At 40.3% G+C, this 26,817-nt stretch overlaps 1 protein-coding gene across 1 annotated transcript in view; it reads left to right on the forward strand.

The window, feature by feature from the left end:
- Nucleotides 1–2,748: 2,748 nt before the first annotated feature.
- Nucleotides 2,749–26,817, forward strand: part of LOC133108195 (caspase-1-like) — a 368,468-nt gene continuing 344,399 nt past the window's right edge. The window contains exons 1-2 of the mRNA XM_061217643.1: nucleotides 2,749–2,856; nucleotides 3,343–3,630. Coding sequence (XP_061073627.1) covers nucleotides 2,850–2,856; nucleotides 3,343–3,630 — 295 coding nt within the window. The 5' untranslated portion in view covers nucleotides 2,749–2,849. The remainder of the gene's footprint in view (nucleotides 2,857–3,342; nucleotides 3,631–26,817) is intronic.

Raw genomic sequence — 26,817 nt, forward strand, 5'->3', positions numbered from 1 at the left:
CACACCGGACGCGTATTTTTCGCGCGAATAATTCGCACGAAAAAATATTTTTTTAAACTTCTGAAGTTTCGCGCTGCGAATAAACGCATCAACCAATCACATTGCGTGGAACGACGTTACGACAATGTACACTACGCACGGTACAGCAAAGAGTGCCGCAAGTGATTCCAGATTAGTTTACAAAACCATATAAAAATAGAAAATGGCGGACCAGTTAATTGTTTGTGTGTCGCAAAACCCCGTGTTATATGATAAGGAACATCAACAGTACACAGATAATGACGTTAAGGACAACGTGTGGAGCAGCATCGCCGAACAACTCGGCTATCAGGATTGTAAGCTTATGTAGTTTACTGTTGGAAGTAGAGTTGGTAGCAAGATAAAGTGTCAGCAGGTTTGGCTAACGTAATGTCAAAATACGGGAGGCACCGTGTGTAGCTTTTTACCCGGACACTGCAATAGACTAACCGAAGTAACATAACATCCCCAGAAGGACCTCAAACTGTCCCACCGACATCCGAAAATATGTCCGGAACCGGCCGTGGTAGAGCTTCAGCTCCTCTATGAGGCAATGGAACTCTCCTTCTCTTTCTCGACTTTGTAATACAGGATGTACCCAAAATCTCCTCTTCTTCTGTCGAGTGAGGAGGTAGAGGACCACATCGTCATCACTGGATGAAGTTGAATCCATGTTTTTTTTCGTTCTGAAACTTAGGCGAATCTTTTGTAAAAAAAAAAAAAGTTTCGCATCGCGTCCGGTTTGTAAGGTTTTGACGCGATCGCATCGCTTTTTCGCATCGCGTCCGGTGTGTAAGGACCTTAAGACTACAAAACTTGTGGGCGGGAAATAGCAACAAAAAAAAAATATATATATATATGATCTATATCCTCGGACACAGGCCCGTAGCGATCTGACTCTGGTGTTTTGATTCTCCTAGTATTGTTTTCAATGAGAAAGTCTCAACTCCCAATTTAGCTGACTCCACAAAAAGTTCTCTTCTTTCCTCAGCATAAAGTGGACACTGCAGCATCACACGGAGGACTGTTTCCAATACCCCACACTCTTCACAATTACCATTTATATGCTTGCCTACTAATGCCAGTCCACTCCCTATTCCACAATGCCCCAGCCTTAATCTGGTCAGTTTTATTTAATTTGCCCTACTCATCCGCCCCCTACTCCTCACTGTGTGACTGATGACTGTATATTATACAGATGCCTCCCTCTTCTCTCCTCCTCCCATTCCCTCTGCCACTGGTTGTACATCCCCTCCCTTTGCATTCTTCTAATCCAAATGACACCTCAACATCCACTCTTTCCCTTGTCAGACTATCTTTTGCCGCTCTATCTGCTCCCTCGTTGCCCTCAACTCCTACATGAGATGGAACCCATAAAAATCCTACCCTATACCCTCTTCTCTCTAACCTATAGACTCCTAGCATTATTTCCTGGCTAATATTTGGTCTAGCACTAGTTCCTCCTCCCTCCAGAGCTACCAGGTCTGCTGCTGAATCACAAAACTGCTTTTCTGGGACTCACTTCCTCCACCCACCACACTGCCCTCAGTAGAGCAATTAATCACGTCGGCTGTACACCCCACAATGGGGAATGAACCCGGAACACTAACCGCTGCTGGTCTTTCACTCTCGTCATTTGAATAGAACCATAGATCTATAGAATAAAACAACCATATCATGATCCTACAAAATAATATATTTAAACTAGAAAAAATTCCAGGGAAATTTTAAGTGTGCTGCTGCTGGTACCCATCCCTCACACAAACACAGATGTAACCCACCTCACAAAAATGGAGAACCTCATCTATATACTTGTGTGTGTGTGTGTGTGTGTGTGTATTTGCCCTTATGATAAGTTCATAGGCCACACACACACACACACACACACACACACACAGATCTAAAACAAAATTTGGTCCTCACAAAAATAGACATCCTCATCTATACACATGTTCTGGGCAGTTGCTAGGGTGTTCTGGGCGGTTGCTAATGTAACAGGTGAGAAATTGCCTGAGTCCGAGGTGGGATTTGACCCCGACCTCTCACTTGTACCAAATAATTTGTTGAACGAACGCGTTACCAGTCAGCGAAAGACGAACTCGCCACTAGCCAAGGGCAACAACGTTCTTTTGAATTTGAGGGTTACGTCATCGGGGAGTGTTGTCACGGTAACCTGCTACCAGCCTGCGCTTTCACTGCACGATCCGTGCCAGTAGCCAAGGGCAACGTTCTTTTGAATTTGAGGGTTACGTCATCGGGGAGTGTTGCCACAGTAACCTGCTACAGGTTACACTAAGGTGTTCTGGGCGGTTGCTAGGGTGTTCTGGGTGGTTGCTCGGGTGGTCTGGGCAGTATAAGGTTACAATTCCCAAGGTTGCGTTGTCTGGCTAAGTATGGGTTGCTCAACCACACCCACCCTCCTGTTACAGTTAGCACAACCATTAAGACATGGACATAGAAATAAAACAGTTAAAAACCTCGGTATTTTCATATAATGTGGACAGGATGGAGTCAGCTAGTTAGTTAGCCAGTCAGCTAGTTAGTTAGTCAGTCAGCTAACTAGTTAGCCAGTCAGCTGAAAACTATAACTCACATAAAAAGAGAGAGAGAGAGAGAGAGAGAGACATCTACCTGCCTAATCAAACAGAGTTCTAGTTTAGAGAGAGACGTCTACCTGCCTAATCAAACAGAGTTCTAGTTTAATTGAAATGTGTAGCTATCATATTACAGGCGTCTGAAACTGAGCGTTAATAGAATCCCTATTATATGGACTACAAATTCGTAAGATACACCATTGAAGTCAAGTTCTTCTGTGTAGACTTCTGTAGGGAATGGCAGGTAAGAAACTTCTACGCAGCCAATTGTCACGTTTCGATCGTACAGAAAACTTGTTGCATAGAATCCTCGTGGAAATTTTTTTTTACAGAAATGGATTATAACCAGTAGATACGCGAAACTTATATCATAATTATCATGACGCCTCGGACCTCAGTCCTATTAGTTTTAATACCGATTTTTAGTTGGAAAAATTGTGATTCGGGCTACGGCTTTCAATTTCAGTGTCGATAGGCTATAAATGTAACGTTCCTGTGTAGCTATATTCCCAAAAACCTGAAAAATGGTGCCGTCGCTATCTCCTTTTTCGCACGAATATAGACCTAATTCGGAGGAAAACTAATAAATGTGTCATATGGCGTCACAATGGACATTTCCTGAAGGGATTAGCTAATATAAAAACCAAGGAACCGGTTATGCCAGCCGTACCTGTTTTTTGAACAACGTAAATGAATTGAATTCAATGTCTGTTTCTTCGCGCTTGAACAGATAAACTGCTATTCGATGCGAGGAAGGAGTTGGTGGAGAGAGTATCGAGCCATGTGCTCTTGCAGCTGCTGGATGACCTTTTGCAGGACAGGGTTCTGAACGACGGAGAAAAGGACGCTGTGATCGAGGAGAACAAAAGCACAGCAGATAAGGCGCGATGCCTCTTGGATAAAGTGCGAAAGCGAGGCCCAAAGGCCTGTGGGAAATTCATCTCCCGGCTGCAGGAACGAGACCCTGACCTGTGTGAGCTCCTGAATCTGGGCGCGGTCTCGCCACCTGCACCGCCAGGTGAGTGCGTGCTGAAGCAGGTGATCTCTGTGTTGCGTCTGACGTGCATCTCAGTTAATCCCTAATCATCGATTCAACATAACAACATAATCTTAAAGGCAATTCAGATTATATACAAATTTGAAAAGACAACTTGCAAACATGACGGATTAAAATGAATTGCAATGTATTATTATTATTATTATTATTATTATTATTATTATTATTATTATTAGGGCCCAAGCACCGTAGGGTGCGAAGGACCCTATTGTTATTGGAAGGATTATTATTATTATTATTATTAGGGCCCAAGCACCGTAGGGTGCGAAGGACCCTATTGTTATTGGAAGGATTATTATTAGGGCCCAAGCACCGTAGGGTGCGAAGGACCCTATTGTTATTGTAAAGATTATTATTATTATTATTAGGGCCCAAGCACCGTAGGGTGCGAAGGACCCTATTGTTATTGGAAGGATTATTATTATTATTATTATTATTATTATTATTATTAGGGCCCAAGCACCGTAGGGTGCGAAGGACCCTATTGTTATTGGAAGGATTATTATTATTATTATTATTATTATTATTATTAGGGCCCAAGCACCGTAGGGTGCGAAGGACCCTATTGTTATTGTAAAGATTATTATTATTATTATTAGGGCCCAAGCACCGTAGGGTGCGAAGGACCCTATTGTTATTGGAAGGATTATTATTAGGGCCCAAGCACCGTAGGGTGCGAAGGACCCTATTGTTATTGTAAAGATTATTATTATTATTATTATTATTATTATTATTATTATTATTCTTTTTTCTATATGCAAATGGGCCTTTTTGAGGTGCTTGCCATGCATAAAAAGTCTGGGAATTTTGCAGACACATCAGAAATGAGGACCTTCAGGATCGATTAGATGCTCAGACCTGGGCGTGGCCGAGGGACTCCACAGCGCCCCCTATCGCATTGTCATCTATTGTGGGCAGGCACTTTGAGCTACCTTCACGAAATTTAGTAGACATATAGCACTCCTCGCACCAAACACATTTCTCATTCGCATCTAATCAAAAATACAAACAGGAAGTCAGCCATTTTGGATTTTGTGCGTTTTACACGTACTGCACTTTTAAGTACTCCTCCTAGGGGGTTCATCACATTCACACCACCTGTGGTCAGAATGGTCTCGGGATATTCATGATGCTAAATTGCCAGGATATTTTTGAAAGCTCAAACGGGACAGTCATGGGGAGGAGTACAATTTTTATGTCACGCCGCGCCAACAGGAAGTGGCCGTAATTTCATGGTCTACATTGTCTGATCTGGCTGATATTTTAGAAATACGTTTATTGTTGGAGTATAATCACATCCATATCCCAAGAACGAGTCAATGTTATAGCGCCACCATCTGGCAACAGGAAGTGAGGTCTTTATCATATTTGTATGCCTTCCTGCTAGGGCATTCATCACATTCACACGAAATGTGGTCAGCATGATCTTAGGATAGTTATGACCATAAGCTGTGAAGGGATTTTTGATATCTCAAACGGTATGGAAATGGCGAGTCGTACAGTACACATATTGCGTGCAAAAAAAAGACTTTTTTTTCGACATCGTCCGATCTGGCTGATATTTTATAAATATGTTCACTGTTGGAGTACAATATGAAATATATACATATCAATCGGGGCGTGGCTAGACAGCGCCCCCTATAATTATTATTCTCTTTTTTTTCAATGTATTTTGCATTTTTGAGGTGCTTGCCATGGATGAAAACTCACGGAATTTTGCACACACATGAGAAGTTTTGGCTCTCAGGATGTATCAGATGCTCAGACCTAAGCGTGGCTGAGGGACTCCACAGCGCCCCCTAATGCTTTGTCTTCTATTGTGGACAGGCACTTTGAGCTACCTTCACCTAATTTGGTATGCATGTGGGCCTCCTCTGGAAAAACACATTTGTCATTTGCATCGAATCAAATATGTAAACAGGAAGTCAGCCATTTTGAATTTTGTGCATTTTACATGTACTACACTTTTAAGTACTCCTCCTAGGGGGTTCATTACATTCACACGAAATGTGGTGAAAGCGGTCTCAGGATAGTCATGATACTAATTCCAAAGGATATTTTTGATATCTCAAACGGTATGGTCATGGCGAGGCGTACAATTTTCATGTCACGCCGCGCCAACAGGAAGTAGCCATAAATTCATGGTCTACATTGTCTGATCTGGATGATATTTTACAAATATGTTCACTGTTAGAGTCTAATCACATCCATTTACAAAGAAGAAATCAATGTTATAGCGCCACCATCTGGCAACGGAAGTGAGGTTTTTATCATGTTTGTATGCGTTCCTGCTAGGGTATTCATCACATTCACACCAAATGTAGTCATCATTTTCTTAGAATAGTCCTGACCCTAAATGACGAAAGGATTTTTGATATCTCAAACGGTTTGGCAATGGCGAGGCGTATAATACACACGTTACGCCCAAAAACAGGAGGTGGGCTTAATTCCGTTCTACATCATCTGATCGGGCTGATATTTTACAAATATATTCACTTTTGGAGTGCAATCACATCCATATCCACATTCATCTGGGCGTGGCTACACAGCGCCACCTATGGCTTTTTTCTAATATTGTGGACATATACTTTCTCGTAAATGCACCACGTCTGGTAGGCATAAGGGTCTCCTCAAGACACACACATTTCTCATTTGCATCCCTTAACTTTTCCCAACAGGAAGTGAGCTATTTTGGATTTTGTGTGTTTTTAAGTGTTTTTTCACGTACCAAACTTTGAAATATTCTTCCTAGGGGGTTCATCACATTCACACAAAATGTGGTCAGCATGATATTATAGCCCTGACACAAGACTATGAACTGATTTTTAATATCTTGGAATGGTATGGCTATGGTCAGCCTTAAAATTAACTTGTAATGCTGCCCAAACAGTTCATGTTTTAATACAATTATGTATTAAATAATTTCAAAAAGGTTTTAAATTCTACATTGCCTGATTTTGAGGCTACATCTTTTCACATATGTTCATTGTTGGAGTGTCATCACATCCATTAAGCAATAATAGTTTACTATTTTCGCTGGAGACTCATTATCTCCAGTCTTAAAACTTCAACTCAAGTCGCAACTGACTCTCCCATTTCTAATACGCGACTGCCATCTAGTGGCAAAGGTTAGTTTTCTTTCTAATTTTCGGTATGGTTTCTCTTTTTCTTGGATAAAGTGATTTCTCAACGACAAGTTTTGTTTCTTTTTGCGAGCGAGTAACCATAACGATGTATGAGTAACAGCGGCAGCCTACATGACAAAATGTACTGAAAACACCCAGCCCACAGCAACGTTTTTTCTCATCTATCTTAATTAACTCGATTGAATAACTAAAATAAAAAACAGGCTTTTACTGGCAGGAAAGTATCATATATTTAAAAGATTAACACATATAATGCATATATTGCTTTGACGTTCAATGTTATTTGGATTTTGAAAAAACCGTATTGTAGCATTTTAAGGACTCAATACAAAACAGCTGTTCGGAAAGTTGGCTTGAAAACCAAGAAGCCTTATTAAGGAATTTGAGCCGTTTCTATTTGACTTCATTCGATTGAAGTGAATGCCGTAACCCAATTAAATGTAATTCGCGTCGGAATACACATAATAGCCTACACTGTCAACGTGAAATAAAAATATATAGAGGTTTAAATCGATCCTGTATTGGGACATTTGTTATGATGGCTGGTGCAACGGGCATTTTCGGTACCGTTGACCATAATCGAATGCTAGCATTTATATCATTACACTGACCAAGTCCTGTTAAAAAGCACATTTTTGGTTCCTTTGTGGAAACAGTGAAGTTGTCAACACAATCTGTTCTACTCACAGACTAACTGCGTCGCTGTAACTTCCCCCCATTTCTGATACGGCGATTCAATTTATTGGCAGAAAGTGGTACTTTCATTTTTTTCTTCCTTCAAGTGATTTTTCAACGATAGGTTTTTGTTTTTTTCTAGCGAGCCAGTAGGCATAACGATGTATGATTTACAGCTGCAGCCTACGTGACAAAATGTATTGACAACACCCAGCCCGACGTTTCTTTGCATCTATTTTCATTACATGAATTGAATAACTAAAATAAATATTAAAGACATTTAAAGACTTAAAGACAGGCTTTAACTGGCAGGAGAGTATCATATTTTTAAAAGATTAACACATGAAGTCAAAAAGAAACTTTAGCGTCTGAGGTGGCTCTGCTCGAACGCTGTGTTAACATGAGACCGTTAACACAGGTATCACATGCAGGTCGTTGCGAGATGACACGCACGGGCTAACAGCAGCCAGCCAGTCCACTGTCTGTGTGAGTCAAAAAACAGGTCAGCTACGTTGGTTTACATGAATAGAAAACTTTCAGTTAAATCGCCAGCTATGTTAGTTTATTAGGCTTGTCATTAAACACGAATTAAGAGAACATACAATTTCGCTAGGAATGGTAAATTAATATGAAAATACTGTATTGAGGGCAGAGAGTTGGCATCTCTTTTAGATTTGGCTGAACAAATGCGTTTCAGGCAGCATAATTACCAGTGAAATGGAAAAGAATGATGCTGGTTAACTAGACGTTTCGTGCAATATTATCCGACACTTCGTAGAGAAATTATTAAACCAAGATAAAAGGAGACATTTGGCCAATAGATGGCACCCGTGTATAAGCGGGCAGTATAGCGTAATGGTTAGGGCGGTGGATTAAGGCACGCAAATTCAGCCGTTCGATCCCCGCTGCAGCCACAATGAATTTGAATAGTTTCTTGAAGCCAATTGTTTTCATTTTGAGTGCATGTTTATGGCCTAATGACTTTTCAAGGATAAATTGTGCCTCCCCCTGTAAAAACTATGGAAATTAATTAATCTCTGCTCTCCATACAGGACTGTAGCATGTTATCACAATGTGCAAGCAAGACGTTATTTTTATTTCATTCTACATTGTCTGATGTGGCTGAAACTTCACACGTTCATTTTTGGAGTGTAATCTCATCCATTTTCCAATAAAGGCTAAATGGCAAAGCGCCACCCGCTGGCAACAGGAAGTGAGCCTTATATTGCATTCTTAAGCATTATTTTTCAATGGGTTCATGACATTCACGGTAAATGTGGTCAGCATGATGCTAGGATGGTCCTGACAAAACAGATTTTTGATTTACTGGGATGATATAGCTATGGTCAGGCACATAAAAAACACATCATGCCAGACAAACAGGAAGTGGTCATACTTAAATTCTCCAATGTCTGATGTGACTGCAACTTTACACAGATGCTCAGTGTTGGAGTGTAATCAAATCCATATTCCAAAAACGACTCAATGTTATAGCAGCATCATCTGGAAACAGGAATTGACCTTAATTTCGCTGAACATCTTCCGATGTGGCTGAAAATGTACAAATATGTTTATTTCTGGAGTGTAATCAAATTCAAAAAACATACACGGATCAATAATATAGCGCCACCATCTGGCAACAGGAAGTGAGGCTTATATCATTGATGCATTCCAATAGCAGCGCCAACATCTTCATTGATCAAAGGGAAATTCCTGTGCACACTATACGTTGTGCAGGAAGGTGATTATTTCCAAAGTGTGTACATGTTGTGAAACATGTCATTGGCAGAACTATGCCACCAAGGCGGTTGCCCCCATGGGGCTTGGGCCCGTTCATTGCTGCTTGCAGCTATATTTATTATTATTCTTTTTTTTTCAATGTTTTGTGCATTTTTGAGGTGCTTGCCATGAATGAAAACTCACGGAATTTTGCACACACATCAGAAGTGGTGGCTGTCAGGATCTCTCAGATGCTCAGACCTGGGCGTCGCTGAGGGACTCCACAGCGCCCCCTATCGCATTGTCTTCTATTGTGGGCAGGCACTTTGAGCTACCTGCACCATATTTAGTAGGCATATAGCACTCCTCAGGCCAAACACATTTCAAATTCGCATCTAATCAAATATGCGAACAGGAAGTCAGCCATTTTGGATTTTGTGCGTTTTACACGTTCTACACTTTTAAGTACTCCTCCTAGGGGGTTCATCGCATTCACACCAACTGTGGTCAGAATGGTCTCAGGATAGTCATGATACTAAATTGCCAGGATATTTTTGATAGCTCAAACGGGACAGTCACGGGGAGGATTACAATTTTTATGTCACGCCACGCCAACAGGAAGTGGCCGTAATTTCATGGTCGACATCGTCTGATCTGGCTGATATTTTAGAAATACGTTTATTGTTGGAGTATAAACACATCCATATCCCAAGAACGGGTCAATGTTATAGCGCCACCATCTGGCAACAGGAAGTGTGGTCTTCATCATATTTGTATGCCTTCCTGCTAGGGCATTGATCACATTCACACCAAATGTGGTCAGCATGATCTTAAGATAGTCTTTACACTAAATTGCAAAGGGATTTTTGATATCTCAAATGGTATGGAAATGGCGAGTCATAGAGTAGACATAGTGCGTGCAAAAAAATGACTTTTTTTTCGATATCGTCCGATCAGGCTGATATTTTAGAAATATGTTCACTCTTGGAATACAATATCAAATATATACATATCAATCGGGGCGTGGTTAGACAGCGCCCCCTATAATTATTATAATCTTTTTTTTCTATGTTTTGTGCATTTTTGAGGTGCTTGCCATGGATGAAAACTCACGGAATTTTGCACAAACATGAGAAGTGGTGTCTGTCAGGAACTGTCAGATGCTCAGACCTGGGCGTGGCCAAGGGACTCCACAGCGCCCCCTATTGCTTTGTCTTCTATTGTGGACAGGCACTTTGAGCTACCTTCACCTAATTTTGTAGGGTTGTGGGGCTCCTCTGCCCAAACACAATTCTCATTCGCATCGAATCAAATATGTGAACAGGAAGTCAGCCATTTTGAATTTTGTGCGTTTTACACGTACTACACTTTTAAGTACTCCTCCTAGGGGGTTCATCGCATTCACACCACATGTGGTCAAAGTGGTCTGAGGATAGTTATGATACTAATTCCGAAGGATATTTTTGATATCTCAAACGGTATGGTCATGGCGAGGAGTACAATTTTCATGTCACGCCACGCCAACAGGAAGTAGCCATAAATTCATGGTCTACATTGTCTGATCTGGCTGATATTTTACAAATATGTTCACTGTTAGAGTGTAATCACATCCATATACCAAGAAGAAGTCAATGTTATAGCGCCACCATCTGGCAACAGGAAGTGAGGTTTTTATCATATTTGTATGCCTTCCTGCTAGGGTATTCATCACATTCACACCAAATGGAGTCATCATGATCTGAGAATAGTCCTGACCCTAAATGACAAAAGGATTTTTGATATCTCAAACGGTTTGGCAATGGCGAGGCGTATAATACACACGTTACGCCCAAAAACAGGAAGTGGGCTTAATTCCGTTCTACATCATCTGATCGGGCTGATATTTTACAAATATATTCACTTTTGGAGTGCAATCACATCCATATCCACATTCATCTGGGCGTGGCTACACAGCGCCCCCTATGGCTCTTTTCTAATATTGTGGACATATACTTTCACGTAAATGCACCACGTCTGGTAGGCATAAGGGTCTCCTCAAGACACACACATTTCTCATTTGCATCCCTTAACTTTTCCCAACAGGAAGTGAGCTATTTTGGATTTTGTGTGTTTTTAAGTGTTTTTTCACGTACGAAACTTTGAAATACTCTTCCTAGGGGGTTCATCACATTCACACAAAATGTGGTCAGCATGATATTATAGCCCTGACACACAACTGTGAACTGATTTTTAATAACTTGGAATGGAATGGCTATGGTCAGCCTTAAAATTAACTTGTAATGCTGCCCAAACAGGAAAATTATGTATTAAATCATTTCAAAAAGGTATTAAATTCTACATTGCCTGATTTTGAGGCTACAACTTTTCACATATGTTCATTGTTGGAGTGTCATCACATCCATTAAGCAATAATAGTTCACTATTTTCGCTGGAGACTCATTATATCCAGTCTTAAAACTTCAACGCAAGTCGCAACTGACTCTCCCATTTCTAATACGCGACTGCCATCTAGTGGCAAAGGTTAGTATTCTTTCTAATTTTCTTGGATAAAGTGATTTCTCAATGACAAGTTTTGTGTCTTTTTGCGAGCCAGTAACCATAACGATGTATGAGTAACAGCGGCAGCCTACGTGAGAAAATGTACTGACAACACCCAGCCCATAGCAACGTTTTTTTCATCTACCTTAATTATATGGATTGAATAACTAAAATAAAAGACAGGCTTTTACTGGCAGGAAAGTATCATATATTTAAAAGATTAACACATATAATGCAGATCTTGCATTGAAGTTCAATGTTATTACTACGTTAAAAAAAAACGTAGTGTAGCATTTTAAGGACTCAACACAAAACAGCTGTTCGGAAAGTTGGGTTGAAAACCAAGAAGCCTTATTAAGGAATTCGAGCCGTTTCTATTTGACTTCATTCGATTGAAGTGAATGCCGTAACCCAATTAAATGTAATTCGCGTCGCAATACACACAATCGCCTACACTGTCAACGTGAAATAAAAATATATAGAGGTTTAAATCGATCCTATATTGGGACATTAGTTATGATGGCTGGTGCAACGGGCATTTTCGGTACCGTTGACCATAAGCGAATGCTAGCAATTATATCATTACACTGACCAAGTCCTGTTAAAAAGCACATTTTTGGTTCCTTCGTGGAAACAGTGAAGTTGTCTACATAATCTATTCTACTCACAGACTAACTGCGTCGCTGTAACTTCCCCCCATTTCTGATACGGGGATTCCATTTATTGGCAGAAATTGGTACTTTTATTTTTTTTTTCCTTCAAGTGATTTTTCAACGATAGGTTTTTGTTTTTTTCTAGCGAGCCAGTAGGCATAACGGTGTATGATTTACAGCGGCAGCCTACGTGACAAAATGTATTGACAACACCCAGCCCGACGTTTCTTTGCATCTATTTTCATTATTTTAATTGAATATCTAAAATAAATATTAAAGACATTTAATGACTGTCTTTAACTGGCAGGAGAGTGTCATATATTTAAAAGAGTAACACATGAAGTCAAAAAGAAACGGTAGCGTTTGAGGTGGCTCTGCTCGAACGCTGTGTTAACAAGAGACCGTTATGTTCAACAAAGTTATCGCATGCAGGTCGTTGCGAGATGACGCGCATTGGCTAACAGCAGCCAGCCTGTCCACTGTCTGTGTGAGTCAAAAAACAGGTCAGCTACGTTTGTTTACATGAATAGAAAACTTTCAGTTAAATCGCCAGATATGTTAGTTTATTTTGCTTGTCATTAAACACGAATTAAGAGAACATACAATGTCGCTAGGAATTTTTGACTTAATATGAAAATACCGGATTGAGGGCAGAGACTTGGCATCTCTTTTAGATTTGGCTGAACAAATGCGTTTCAGGCAGCATAATTACCGGTGAAATGGAAAAGAATGATGCTGGCTAACTAGACGTTTAATGCAATATTATCCGACACTTAGGAGAGAAATTATTTAACCAAGATAAAAAGAAACATACAACTTTTGGCCAATAGATGGCCTACGTGTATAAGAGGGCAGTATAGTTTAATAGTTCAGGCAGTGGATTAAACACAATAAAGCACAATAAAGTTGAATAGTTTCTTTAAGCCAATGGTTTTATTTTGAGTGCATATTTATAACCAAATGACTTCTCAAGCATAAATTGTGCCTCCCGCTGTAAAATCTATGGAAATTAATTCATCTCTGCTCTCCAGACAGGACTGTAGCACGTTATCACAATGTGCAAGCAAGAAGTTGTTTTTATTTCATTCTACATTGTCTGATGAGGCTGAAACTTCACACATGTTCATTTTTGGAGTGTAATCTCATCCATATACCAATAAAGGCTCAATGGCATAGCGCCACCATCTGGCAACAGGAAGTGGCCTTAATTTCACTGGACAACTTCCGATGTGGCTGAAAATATAGAAATATTTTTATTATTGGAGTGTAATTAAATCCATATACCAAAAATTGCTCAATGTTATAGTGCTACCATCTGGCAACAGGAAGTGACTTTAAATTTACTCGACATCTTCCAATTTGGCTGAAAATGTACAAATATGTTAATTATTGGAGTGTAATCAAATCCATGAACCATACACGGCTCAATATTACAGCGCCACCAACTGGGAATTGGAAGTGAGGCTTATATCATTGATGCATTCCAATAGCAGCAGCAACATCTTCATTGATCAAAGTGGAATTCCTGTGCACACTATACGTTGTCCAGGAAGCTGATTATTTCCAAAGTGTGTACATATTGTGAAACATGTCATTGGCACAACTATGCCACCAAGGCGGTTGCGCCCATGGTGCTTGGGCCCGTTCATTGCTGCTTGCAGCTATATTTATTATTATTATTCTTTTTTTTTCAATGTTTTGTGCATTTTTGAGGTGCTTGCCATGAATGAAAACTCACGGAATTTTGCACACACATCAGAAGTGGTGGCTGTCAGGATCTCTCAGATGCTCAGACCTGGGCGTCGCTGAGGGACTCCACAGCGCCCCCTATCGCATTGTCATCTATTGTGGGCAGGCACTTTGAGCTACCTGCACCATATTTAGTATGCATATAGCACTCCTTAGGCGAAACACATTTCAAATTCGCATCTAATCAAATATGCAAACAGGAAGTCAGCCATTTTAGATTTTGTGCGTTTTACACGTACTGCACTTTTAAGTACTCCTCCTAAGGGGTTCCTCGCATTCACACTAACTGTGGTCAGAATGGTCTCAGGATAGTCATGATGCGAAATTGCCAGGATATTTTTGATAGCTCAAACGGGACAGTCACGGGGAGAATTACAATTTTTATGTCACGCCACGCCAACAGGAAGTGGCCGTAATTTCATGGTCTACATTGTCTGATCTGGCTGATATTTTAGAAATACGTTTATTGTTGGAGTATAATCACATCCATATCCCAAGAACGGGTCAATGTTATAGCGCCACCATCTGGCAACAGGAAGTGAGGTCTTTATCATATTTGTATGCCTTCCTGCTAGGGCATTCATCACATTCACACCAAATGCGGTCAGCATGATCGTAAGATAGTCCTTACGCTATGTTGTGAAGGGATTTTTGAAATCTCAAACGGTATGGAAATGGCGAGTCGTACAGTACACATATTGCGTGCAAAAAAATGACTTTTTTTCCGACATCGTCCGATCTGGCTGATATTTTATAAATATGTTCACTGTTGGAGTACAATATTAAATATATACATATCAATCGGGGCGGGGCTAGACAGCGCCCCCTATAATTATTATTCTCTTTTTTTTCAATGTATTTTGCATTTTTGAGGTGCTTGCCATGGATGGAAACTCACGGAATTTTGCACACACATGAGAAGTGTTGGCTGTCAGGATGTATCAGATGCTCAGACCTGGGCGTGGCCAAGGGACTCCACAGCGCCCCCTAATGCTTTGTCTTCTATTGTGGACAGGCACTTTGAGCTACCTTCACCTAATTTGGTATGCATGTGGGACTCCTCTGGACAAACACATTTGTTATTCGCATCGAATCAAATATGTGAACAGGAAGTCAGCCATTTTGAATTTTGTGCATTTTACACGTACTACACTTTTAAGCACTCCTCCTAGGGGGTTCATTGCATTCACACGAAATGTGGTCAAAGCGGTCTCAGGATAGTCATGATACTAATTCCAAAGGATATTTTTGATATCTCAAACGGTATGGTCATGGCGAGGCGTAAAATTTTCATGTCACGCCGCGCCAACAGGAAGTTGCCATAAATTCATGGTCTACATTGTCTGATCTGGCTGATATTTTACAAATATGTTCACTGTTAGAGTGTAATCACATCCAAATACCAAGAAGAAATCAATGTTATAGCGCCACCATCTGGCAACGGACGTGAGGTTTTTATCATGTTTGTATGCGTTCCTGCTAGGGTATTCATCACATTCACACCAAATGTAGTCATCATGATCTTAGAATAGTCCTGACCCTAAATGACGAAAGGATTTTTGATATCTCAAACGGTTTGGCAATGACGAGGCGTATAATACACACGTTACGCCCAAAAACAGGAAGTGGGCTTAATTCCGTTCTACATCATCTGATCGGGCTGATATTTTACAAATATATTCACTTTTGGAGTGCAATCACATCCATATCCACATTCATCTGGGCGTGGCTACACAGCGCCCCCTATGGCTTTTTTCTAATATTGTGGACATATACTTTCACGTAAATGCACCACGTCTGGTAGGCATAAGGGTCTCCTCAAGACACACACATTTCTCATTTGCATCCCTTAACTTTTCCCAACAGGAAGTGAGCTATTTTGGATTTTGTGTGTTTTTAAGTGTTTTTTCACGTACCAAACTTTGAAATACTCTTCCTAGGGGGTTCATCACATTCACACAAAATGTGGTCAGCATGATATTATAGCCCTGACACACAACTATGAACTGATTTTTAATATCTTGGAATGGTATGGCTCTGGTCAGCCTTAAAATTTACTTGTAATGCTGCTCAAACAGTTCATGTTTTAATACAATTATGTATTAAATAATTTCAAAAAGGTATTCAATTCTACATTGCCTGATTTTGAGGCTACAACTTTTCACATATGTTCATTGTTGGAGTGTCATCACATCCATTAAGCAATAATAGTTCACTATTTTCGCTGGAGACTCATTATATCCAGTATTAAAACTTCAACGCAAGTCGCAAATGACTCTCCCATTTCTAATACGCGACTGCCATCTACTGGCAAAAGTTGGTATTGCATATATCTTGCAATGACGTTCAATGTTATTTGGTTTAAAAAAAACCGTGTTGTAGCATTTTAAGGACTCAATACAAAACGGCTGTTCGGAAAGTTAGCTTGAAAACCAAGAAGCCTTATTAAGGAATTCGAGCCGTTTCTATTTGACTTCATTCGGTTGAAGTGAATGCCGTAACCCAATTAAATGTAATTCGCGTCGGAATACACATAATAGCCTACACTGTCAACGTGAAATAAAAATATATAGAGCTTTAAATCGATCCTATATTGGGACATTTGTTATGATGGCTGGTGCAACGGGCATTTTCGGTACCGTTGACCATAATCGAATGCTAGCATTTATATCATTACACTGACCAAGTCCTGTTAAAAAGCACATCACCTTTGTGGAAACAGTGAAGTTGTCTACACAATCTATTCTACTCACAGACTAACTGTGTCGCTGTAACTTCCCCCCATTTCTGATACGGGGATTCCATTCATTGGCAGAAAGTGGAACTTTTATATTTTTCTTCCTTCAAGTGATTTTTTCAACGATAGGTTTTTTTTTTTTTTCTAGCGAGCCAGTAGGCATAACGATGTATGATTTACAGCTGCAGCCTACGTGACAAAATGTATTGACAACACCCAGCCCGACGTTTCTTTGCATCTATTTTCATTTTTGAATAGAATATCTGAAATAAATATTAAAGACATTTAATGACTGTCTTTAACTGGCAGGAGAGTAGCATATATTTAAAAGAGTCAAAAGTCAAAGAGAAACGTTTACGTTTGAGATGGCTCTGGTCGAACTCTGTGTTAACATGAGACCGTTATGTTCAACAAAGGTATGGCATGCAGGTCGTTGCGAGATGAGAGGCATGGGCTAACAGCAGCCAGCCTGTCCACTGTCTGTGTGAGTAAAAAAAACAGGTCAGCTACGTTTGTTTACATGAATAGAAAACTTTCAGTTAAATCGCCATATATGTTAGTTTATTTTGCTTGTCATTAAACACGAATTAAGAGAACATACAATTTCGCTAGGAATTTTTGACTTAATATGAAAATACCGGATTGAGGGCAGAGACTTGGCATCTCCTTTAGATTTGGCTGAACAAATGCGTTTCAGGCAGCATAATTACCGGTGAAATGGAAAAGAATGATGCTGGCTAACTCGACGTTTAATGCAATACTATCCGACACTTCGGAGAGAAATTATTTAACCAGGATAAAAGGAAACATACAACTTTTGGCCAATAGATGGCGTACGTGTATAAGAGGGCAGTATAGCTTAATGGTTCAGACAGTGGATTAAGACATGCAAGGTCCGCGGTTCCATCCCCGGTGCGGCCACAATAAAGTTGAATAGTTTCTTTACGCCAATGGTTTTATTTTGAGTGCATATTTATAACCGAATGACTTCTCAAGCGTAAATTGTGCCTCCCGCTGTAAAATCTATTGAAATTTATTCATCTCTGCTCTCCATACAGGACTGGAGCATATTATTACAATGTGCAAGCAAGAAGTAATTTTTGTTTCATTCTACATTGTCTGATGTGGCAGAAACGTCACACATGTTCATTTTTGGAGTGTAATCTCATCCATATACCAAGAAAGGCTCAATGGCATAGCGCCACCATCTGGCAACAGGAAGTGGCTTTAATTTTACTTGACATCTTCCAATTTGGCTGAAAATGTACAAATATGTTAATTATTGGAGTGTAATCAAATCCATAAACCATACACGGCTCAATACTATAGCGCCACCATCTGGCAACAGGAAGTGGCTTTAATTTTACTCGACATCTTCCAATTTGGCTGAAAATGTACAAATATGTTCATTTTTGGAGTGAAATCAAATCCATAAACCATACACAGCTCAATATTATAGCGCCACCATCTGGCAATAGGAAGTGAGGCTTATATCATTGATGCATTCCAATAGCAGCAGCAACATCTTCATTGATCAAAGGGGAATTCCTGTGCACACTATTCGTTGTCCAGGAAGGTGATTATTTCCAAAGTGTGTACATATTGTGAAACATGTCATTGGCACAACTGTGCCACCAAGGCGGTTGCGCCCATGGTGCTTGGGCCCGTTCATTGCTGCTTGCAGCTATATTTATTATTATTATTATTATTATTATTCTTTCTCTTCCGTCAAATGGGCATTTTTGAGGGCCTTGCCATGGCTAAAAAGTCTTGGAATTTTGCAGACACATCAGAAGTGGTGGCCGTCAGGATCTATCAGATGCTCAGACCTGGGTGTGGCCGAGGGACTCCACAGCGCCCCCTATTGCGCTGCCCCCCCCCCCCCCCCCCGCATTGTTGTCTATTGTGGGCAGGCACTTTGAGCTACATGAACCTAATTTGGAATGCATGTGTGACTCCTCAATTGAAACACATTTCTCATTCGCATTGACGCAAATATGCGAACAGGAAGTCAGCCATTTTGAATTTTGTGCGTTTTCACATGTACTACACTTTGAAGTACTCCTCCTAGGCGGTTCATCGCATTCACACCAAATGTGGTAAGAATGGTCTCAAGATAGTCATGATTCTAAATTGCCAGGATATTTTTGATATCTCAAACGGTATGGTCATGGCGAGGCATACAATTTTTATGTCACGCCGCGCCAAAAGGAAGTGGCCATAATTTTGTGGTTTACATCGTCTGATCTGGCTGATATTTTACAAATATGTTCATTGTGTGAGTATACTCACATCCATGTCCCAGGAAGAAGTCAATGTTATAGCGCCACCATCTGGCAACAGGAAGTGAGGTTTTTATCATATTTGTATGCGTTCCTGCTAGGGTATTCATCACATTCACACCAAATGTAGTCAGCATGATCTTAGGATAGTCCTGACCCTAAAAGCCAAACGGATTTTTGATATCTCAAACGGTTTGGCAATGGCGAGGCGTACAATACACACGTTACGAGCGAAAACAGGAAGTGGGCTTAATTCCGTTCTACATCGTCTGATTGGGCTGATATTTTACAGATATATTCACTTTTGGAGTGCAATCACATCCTTATCCACATACATCTGGGCGTGGCTACGCAGCGCCCCCTATGGTTCTTTTCTAATATTGTGGACATATACTTTCACGTAAATTCACCGAATATGGTATGCATATGGGTCTCCTCAAGACACACACATTTCTCATTTGCATCCCTTAACTTTTCCAAACAGGAAGTGAGCTATTCTGGATTTTGTGTGTTTTTAAGTGTTTTTACACGTACCAAACTCTGAAATACTCCTCCTAGGGGGTTCATCACATTCACACCAAATGTGGTGAGAATGGTCTCAGGATAATCCTGATGCTAAATTGAAAGGATATTTCTGATAGGTCAAACGGTACGGCTATGGCGAGGCGTACAATTTGAGGTCTCGCTGCGGCAACAGGAAGTGGTCGTAATTTCATTCTAGATGGTCTGATCTGGTTGATATTACACAGATATGTTCGTTGTGGGAGTGTAATCACATCCATATCCCAAAAATGACTCAATGTTATCGTGCCACCATCTGGCAACAGGAAGTGGCCTTATTTTTACTCGACATCTTTCGATGTGGCCGAAAATTTAGAAATATGTATATTGTTGGAGTGTAATTAAATCCATATTCCAAAAATGACTCAATGTTATAGCGCCACCATCTGGAAACTTGAACATTGAATGAACTTAATATCACTCAACATCTTCCGATGTGGCTGAAAATTTTGAAATGGGTTTATTATTGGAGTGTAATCAAATTCAAAAACCATACACGGCTCAATATTATAGCGCCACCATCTGGAAACAGGAAGTGAGTGTTATATCATTGATGCATTCCAATAGCAACACCAACATCTTCATTGATCAAAGGGGAATTCCTGTGCACACTATACGTTGCCAAGGAAAGTGATTATTTCCAAAGTGCGTACATATTGTTAAACATGTCATTGGCACAACTATGCCACCAAGGCGGTTGCGCCCATGGTGCTTGGGCCCGTTCATTGCTGCTTGCAGCTATATTTATTATTATTATTCTTTCTCTTCCGTCAAATGGGCATTTTTGAGGGCCTTGCCATGGCTAAAAAGTCTTGAAATTTTGCAGACACATTAGAAGTGGCGGCCGTCAGGATCTATCAGATGCTCAGACCTGGGTGTGGCCGAAGGACTCCACAGCGCCCCCTATTGCGCTGACCCCCCCCCCCCATTGCATTGTTGTCTATTGTGGGCAGGCACTTTGAACTACATGAAACTAATTTGGTAACCATGTGTGGCTCCTCAATTTAAACACATTTCTCATTCGCATTGATGCAAATATGCGAACAGGAAGTGAGCTATTTTGGATTTTGTGTGTTTTACACGTACTACACTTTTAAGTACTCCTCCTAGGGGGTTCATCGCATTCACACCAACTGTGGTCAGAATGGTCTCAGGATATTCATGATGCTAAATTGCCAGGATATTTTTGATAGCTCAAACGGGATGGTCATGGCGAGGCGTGCAATTTTTATGTCACGCCGCGCCAACAGGAAGTGGTCATAATTTCATGGTCTACATCGTCTGATCTGGCTGATATTTTAGAAATATGTTTAGTGTTGGAGTATAATCACATCCATATCCCAAGAACGGGTCAATGTTATAGCGCCACCATCTGGCAACAGGAAGTGAGGTCTTTATCATATTTGTATGCCTTCCTGCTAGGGCATTCATCACATTCACACGAAATGTGGTCAGCATGATCTTAGGATCGTCATGACCATAAGCTGTGAAGGGATTTTTGATATCTCAAACGGTATGGAAATGGCCAGTCGTACAGTACACATATTTCGTGCAAAAAAATGACTTTTTTTTCGACATCGTCCGATGTGGCTGATATTTTACAAATATGTTCACTGTTGGAGTACAATATGAAATATATACATATCAATCGGGGCGTGGCTAGACAGCGCCCCCTATAATTATTATTCTCTTTTTTTTCAATGTATTTAGCATTTTTGAGGTGCTTGCCATGGATGGAAACTCACGGAATTTTGCACACACATGAGAAGTGTTGGCTGTCAGGACGTATCAGATGCTCAGACCTGGGCGTGGCCGAGGGACTCCACAGCGCCCCCTAATGCTTTGTCTTCTATTGTGGACAGGCACTTTGAGCTACCTTCACCTAATTTGGTATGCATGTGGGCCTCCTCTGGACAAACACATTTCTCTTTCGCATCGAATCGAATATGTGAACAGGAAGTCAGCCATTTTGAATTTTGTGCATTTTACACGTACTACACTTTTAAGTACTCCTCCTAGGGGGTTCATTGCATTCACACGAAATGTGGTCAAAGTGGTCTCAGGATAGTCATGATACTAATTCCTAAGGATATTTTTGATATCTCAAACGGTATGGTCATGGCGAGGCGTACAATTTTCATGTCACGCCGCGCCAACAGGAAGTAGCCATAAATTCATGGTCTACATTGTCTGATCTGGCTGATATTTTACAAATATGTTCACTGTTAGAGTGTAATCACATCCATATACCAAGAAGAAATCAATGTTATAGCGCCACCATCTGGCAACGGACGTGAGGTTTTTATCATGTTTGTATGCGTTCCTGCTAGGGTATTCATCACATTCACACCAAATGTAGTCATCATGATCTTAGAATAGTCCTGACCCTAAATGACGAAAGGATTTTTGATATCTCAAACGGTTTGGCAATGGCGAGGCGTATAATACACACGTTACACCCAAAAACAGGAAGTGGGCTTAATTCCGTTCTACATCATCTGATCGGGCTGATATTTTGCAAATATATTCACTTTTGGAGTGCAATCACATCCATATCCACATTCATCTGGGCGTGGCTACACAGCGCCCCCTATGGCTTTTTTCTAATATTGTGGACACATACTTTCACGTAAATGCACCACGTCTGGTAGGCATAAGGGTCTCCTCAAGACACACACATTTCTCATTTGCATCCCTTAACTTTTCCCAACAGGAAGTGAGCAATTTTGGATTTTGTGTGTTTTTAAGTGTTTTTTCACGTACCAAACTTTGAAATACTCTTCCTAGGGGGTTCATCACATTCACACAAAATGTGGTCAGCATGATATTATAGCCCTGACACACAACTATGAACTGATTTTTAATATCTTGGAATGGTATGGCTATGGTCAGCCTTAAAATTAACTTGTAATGCTGCCCAAACAGTTCATGTTTTAATACAATTATGTATTAAATAATTTCAAAAAGGTATTAAATTCTACATTGCCTGATTTTGAGGCTACAACTTTTCACATATGTTCATTGTTGGAGTGTCATCACATCCATTAAGCAATAATAGTTCACTATTTTCGCTGGAGACTCATTATATCCAGTCTTAAAACTTCAACGCAAGTCGCAAATGACTCTCCCATTTCTAATACGCGACTGCCATCTACTGGCAAAAGTTGGTATTGCATATATCTTGCAATGACGTTCAATGTTATTTGGTTTAAAAAAAACCGTGTTGTAGCATTTTAAGGACTCAATACAAAACAGCTGTTCGGAAAGTTAGCTTGAAAACCAAGAAGACTTATTAAGGAATTCGAGCCGTTTCTATTTGACTTCATTCGGTTGAAGTGAATGCCGTAACCCAATTAAATGTAATTCGCGTCGGAATACACATAATAGCCTACACTGTCAACGTGAAATAAAAATATATAGAGGTTTAAATCGATCCTATATTGGGACATTTGTTATGATGGCTGGTGCAACGGGCATTTTCGGTACCGTTGACCATAATCGAATGCTAGCATTTATATCATTACACTGACCAAGTCGTGTTAAAAAGCACATCACCTTTGTGGAAACAGTGAAGTTGTCTACACAATCTATTCTACTCAGAGACTAACTGCGTCGCTGTAACTTCCCCCCATTTCTGATACGGGGATTCCATTTATTCGCAGAAAGTGGAACTTTTATATTTTTCTTCCTTCAACTGATTTTTCAACGATAGTTTTTTTTTTTTTTCTAGCGAGCCAGTAGGCATAACGATGTATGATTTACAGCTGCAGCCTACGTGACAAAATGTATTGACAACACCCAGCCCGACGTTTCTTTGCATCTATTTTCATTTTTGAATAGAATATCTGAAATAAATATTAAAGACATTTAATGACTGTCTTTAACTGGCAGGAGAGTAGCATATATTTAAAAGAGTCAAAAGTCAAAAAGAAACGTTAACGTTTGAGATGGCTCTGGTCGAACTCTGTGTTAACATGAGACCGTTATGTTCAACAAAGGTATGGCATGCAGGTCGTTGCGAGATGACGCGCATTGGCTAACAGCAGCCAGCCTGTCCACTGTCTGTGTGAGTCAAAAAAACAGGTCAGCTACGTTTGTTTACATGAATAGAAAACTTTCAATTAAATCGCCAGATATGTTAGTTTATTTTGCTTGTCATTAAACATGAATTAAGAGAACATACAATTTCGCTAGGAATTTTTGACTTAATATGAAAATACCGGATTGAGGGCAGAGACTTGGCATCTCCTTTAGATTTGGCTGAACAAATGCGTTTCAGGCAGCATAATTACCGGTGAAATGGAAAAGAATGATGCTGGCTAACTAGACGTTTAATGCAATATTATCCGACACTTAGGAGAGAAATTATTTAACCAAGATAAAAGGAAACATACAACTTTTGGCCAATAGATGGCGTACGTGTATAAGAGGGCAGAATAGCTTAATGGTTCAGACAGTGGATTAAGACATGCAAGGTCTGCAGTTCCATCCCCGGTGCGGCCACAATAAAGTTGAATAGTTTCTTTACGCCAATGGTTTTATTTTGAGTGCATATTTATAACCGAATGACTTCTCAAGCGTAAATTGTGCCTCCCGCTGTAAAATCTATTGAAATTAATTCATCTCTGCTCTCCATACAGGACTGGAGCATATTATTACAATGTGCAAGCAAGAAGTAATTTTTGTTTCATTCTACATTGTCTGATGTGGCAGAAACTTCACACATGTTCATTTTTGGAGTGTAATCTCATCCATATACCAAGAAAGGCTCAATGGCATAGCGCCACCATCTGGGAACAGGAAGTGGCTTTAATTTTACTTGACATCTTCCAATTTGGCTGAAAATGTACAAATATGTTAATTATTGGAGTGTAATCAAATCCATGAACCATACACGGCTCAATCTTATCGCGCCACCATCTGGCAAAAGGAAGTGGCTTTAATTTTACTCGACATCTTCCAATTTGGCTGAAAATGTACAAATATGTTCATTTTTGGAGTGAAATCAAATCCATAAACCATACACAGCTCAATAATATAGCGCCACCATCTGGCAATAGGAAGTGAGGCTTATATCATTGATGCATTCCAATAGCAGCAGCAACATCTTCATTGATCAAAGGGGAATTCCTGTGCACACTATACGTTGTCCAGGAAGGTGATTATTTCCAAAGTGTGTACATATTGTGAAACATGTCATTGGCACAACTATGCCACCAAGGCGGTTGCGCCCATGGTGCTTGGGCCCGTTCATTGCTGCTTGCAGCTATATTTAGGGCCCAAGCACCGTAGGGTGCGAAGGACCCTATTGTTATTGGAAGGATTATTATTATTATTATTATTAGGGCCCAAGCACCGTAGGGTGCGAAGGACCCTATTGTTATTGTAAAGATTATTATTATTATTATTATTATTATTATTATTATTATTATTATTATTATTCTTTTTTCTATATGCAAATGGGCCTTTTTGAGGTGCTTGCCATGCATAAAAAGTCTGCGAATCTTGCACACACATCAGAAATGAGGACCTTCAGGATCTATTAGATGCTCAGACCTGGGCGTCGCTGAGGGACTCCACAGCGCCCCCTATCGCATTGTCATCTATTGTGGGCAGGCACTTTGAGCTACCTTCACCAACTTTTGTATGCATATAGCACTCCTCGGCCCAAACACATTTCAAATTCGCATCTAATCAAATATACAAACAGGAAGTCAGCTATTTTGGATTTTGTGCGTTTTACACGTACTGCACTTTTAAGTACTCCTCCTAGGGGATTCATCACATTCACACCACCTGTGGTCAGAATGGTCTCAGGATATTCATGATGCTAAATTGCCAGGATATTTTTGATAGCTCAAACGGGACGGTCTTAGGGAGGCGTAGAATTTTTATGTCACGCCGCGCCAACAGGAAGTGGCCGTAATTTCATGGTCTGCACTGTCTGATCTGGCTGATATTTTAGAAATACGTTTATTGTTGGAGTATAATCACATCCATATCCCAAGAACGGGTCAATGTTATAGCGCCACCATCTGGCAACAGGAAGTGAGGTCTTTATCATATTTGTATGCCTTCCTGCTAGGGCATTCATCACATTCACACGAAATGTAGTCAGCATGATCTTAGGATACTCATGACCATATGCTGTGAAGGGATTTTTGATATCTCAAACGGTATGGAAATGGCGAGTCGTACAGTACACATATTGCGTGCAAAAAAATGACTTTTTTTTCGACATCGTCCGATCTGGCTGATATTTTACAAATATGTTCACTGTTGGAGTACAATATGAAATATATACATATCAATCGGGGCGTGGCTAGACAGCGCCCCCTATAATTATTATTCTCTTTTTTTTCAATGTATTTTGCATTTTTGAGGTGCTTGCCATGGATGGAAACTCATGGAATTTTGCACACACATGAGAAGTGTTGGCTGTCAGGATGTGTCAGATGCTCAGACCTGGGCGTGGCCGAGGGACTCCACAGCGCCCCCTAATGCTTTGTCTTCTATTGTGGACAGGCACTTTGAGCTACCTTCACCTAATTTGGTACGCATGTGGGACTCCTCTGGACAACCACATTTCTCATTCGCATCGAATCAAATATGTGAACAGGAAGTCAGCCATTTTGAATTTTGTGCATTTTACACGTACTACACTTTTAAGTACTCCTCCTAGGGGCTTCATTGCATTCACACGAAATGGGGTCAAACTGGTCTCACGATAGTCATAATACTAATTCCAAAGGATATTTTTGATATCTCAAACGGTATGGTCATGGCGAGGCGTACAATTTTCATGTCACGCCGCGCCAACAGGAAGTAGCCATAAATTCATGGTCTACATTGTCTGATCTTGCTGATATTTTACAAATATGTTCACTGTTAGAGTGTAATCACATCCAAATACCAAGAAGAAATCAATGTTATAGCGCCACCATCTGGCAACGGAAGTGAGGTTTTTATCATTTTTGTATGCGTTCCTGCTAGGGTATTAATCACATTCACACCAAATGTAGTAATCATGATCTTAGAATAGTCCTGACCCTAAATGACGAGAGGATTTTTGATATCTCAAACGGTTT

This window comes from Conger conger, chromosome 13 (genome assembly GCF_963514075.1).
Source record: "Conger conger chromosome 13, fConCon1.1, whole genome shotgun sequence".
Lineage (NCBI taxonomy): Eukaryota > Metazoa > Chordata > Actinopteri > Anguilliformes > Congridae > Conger > Conger conger.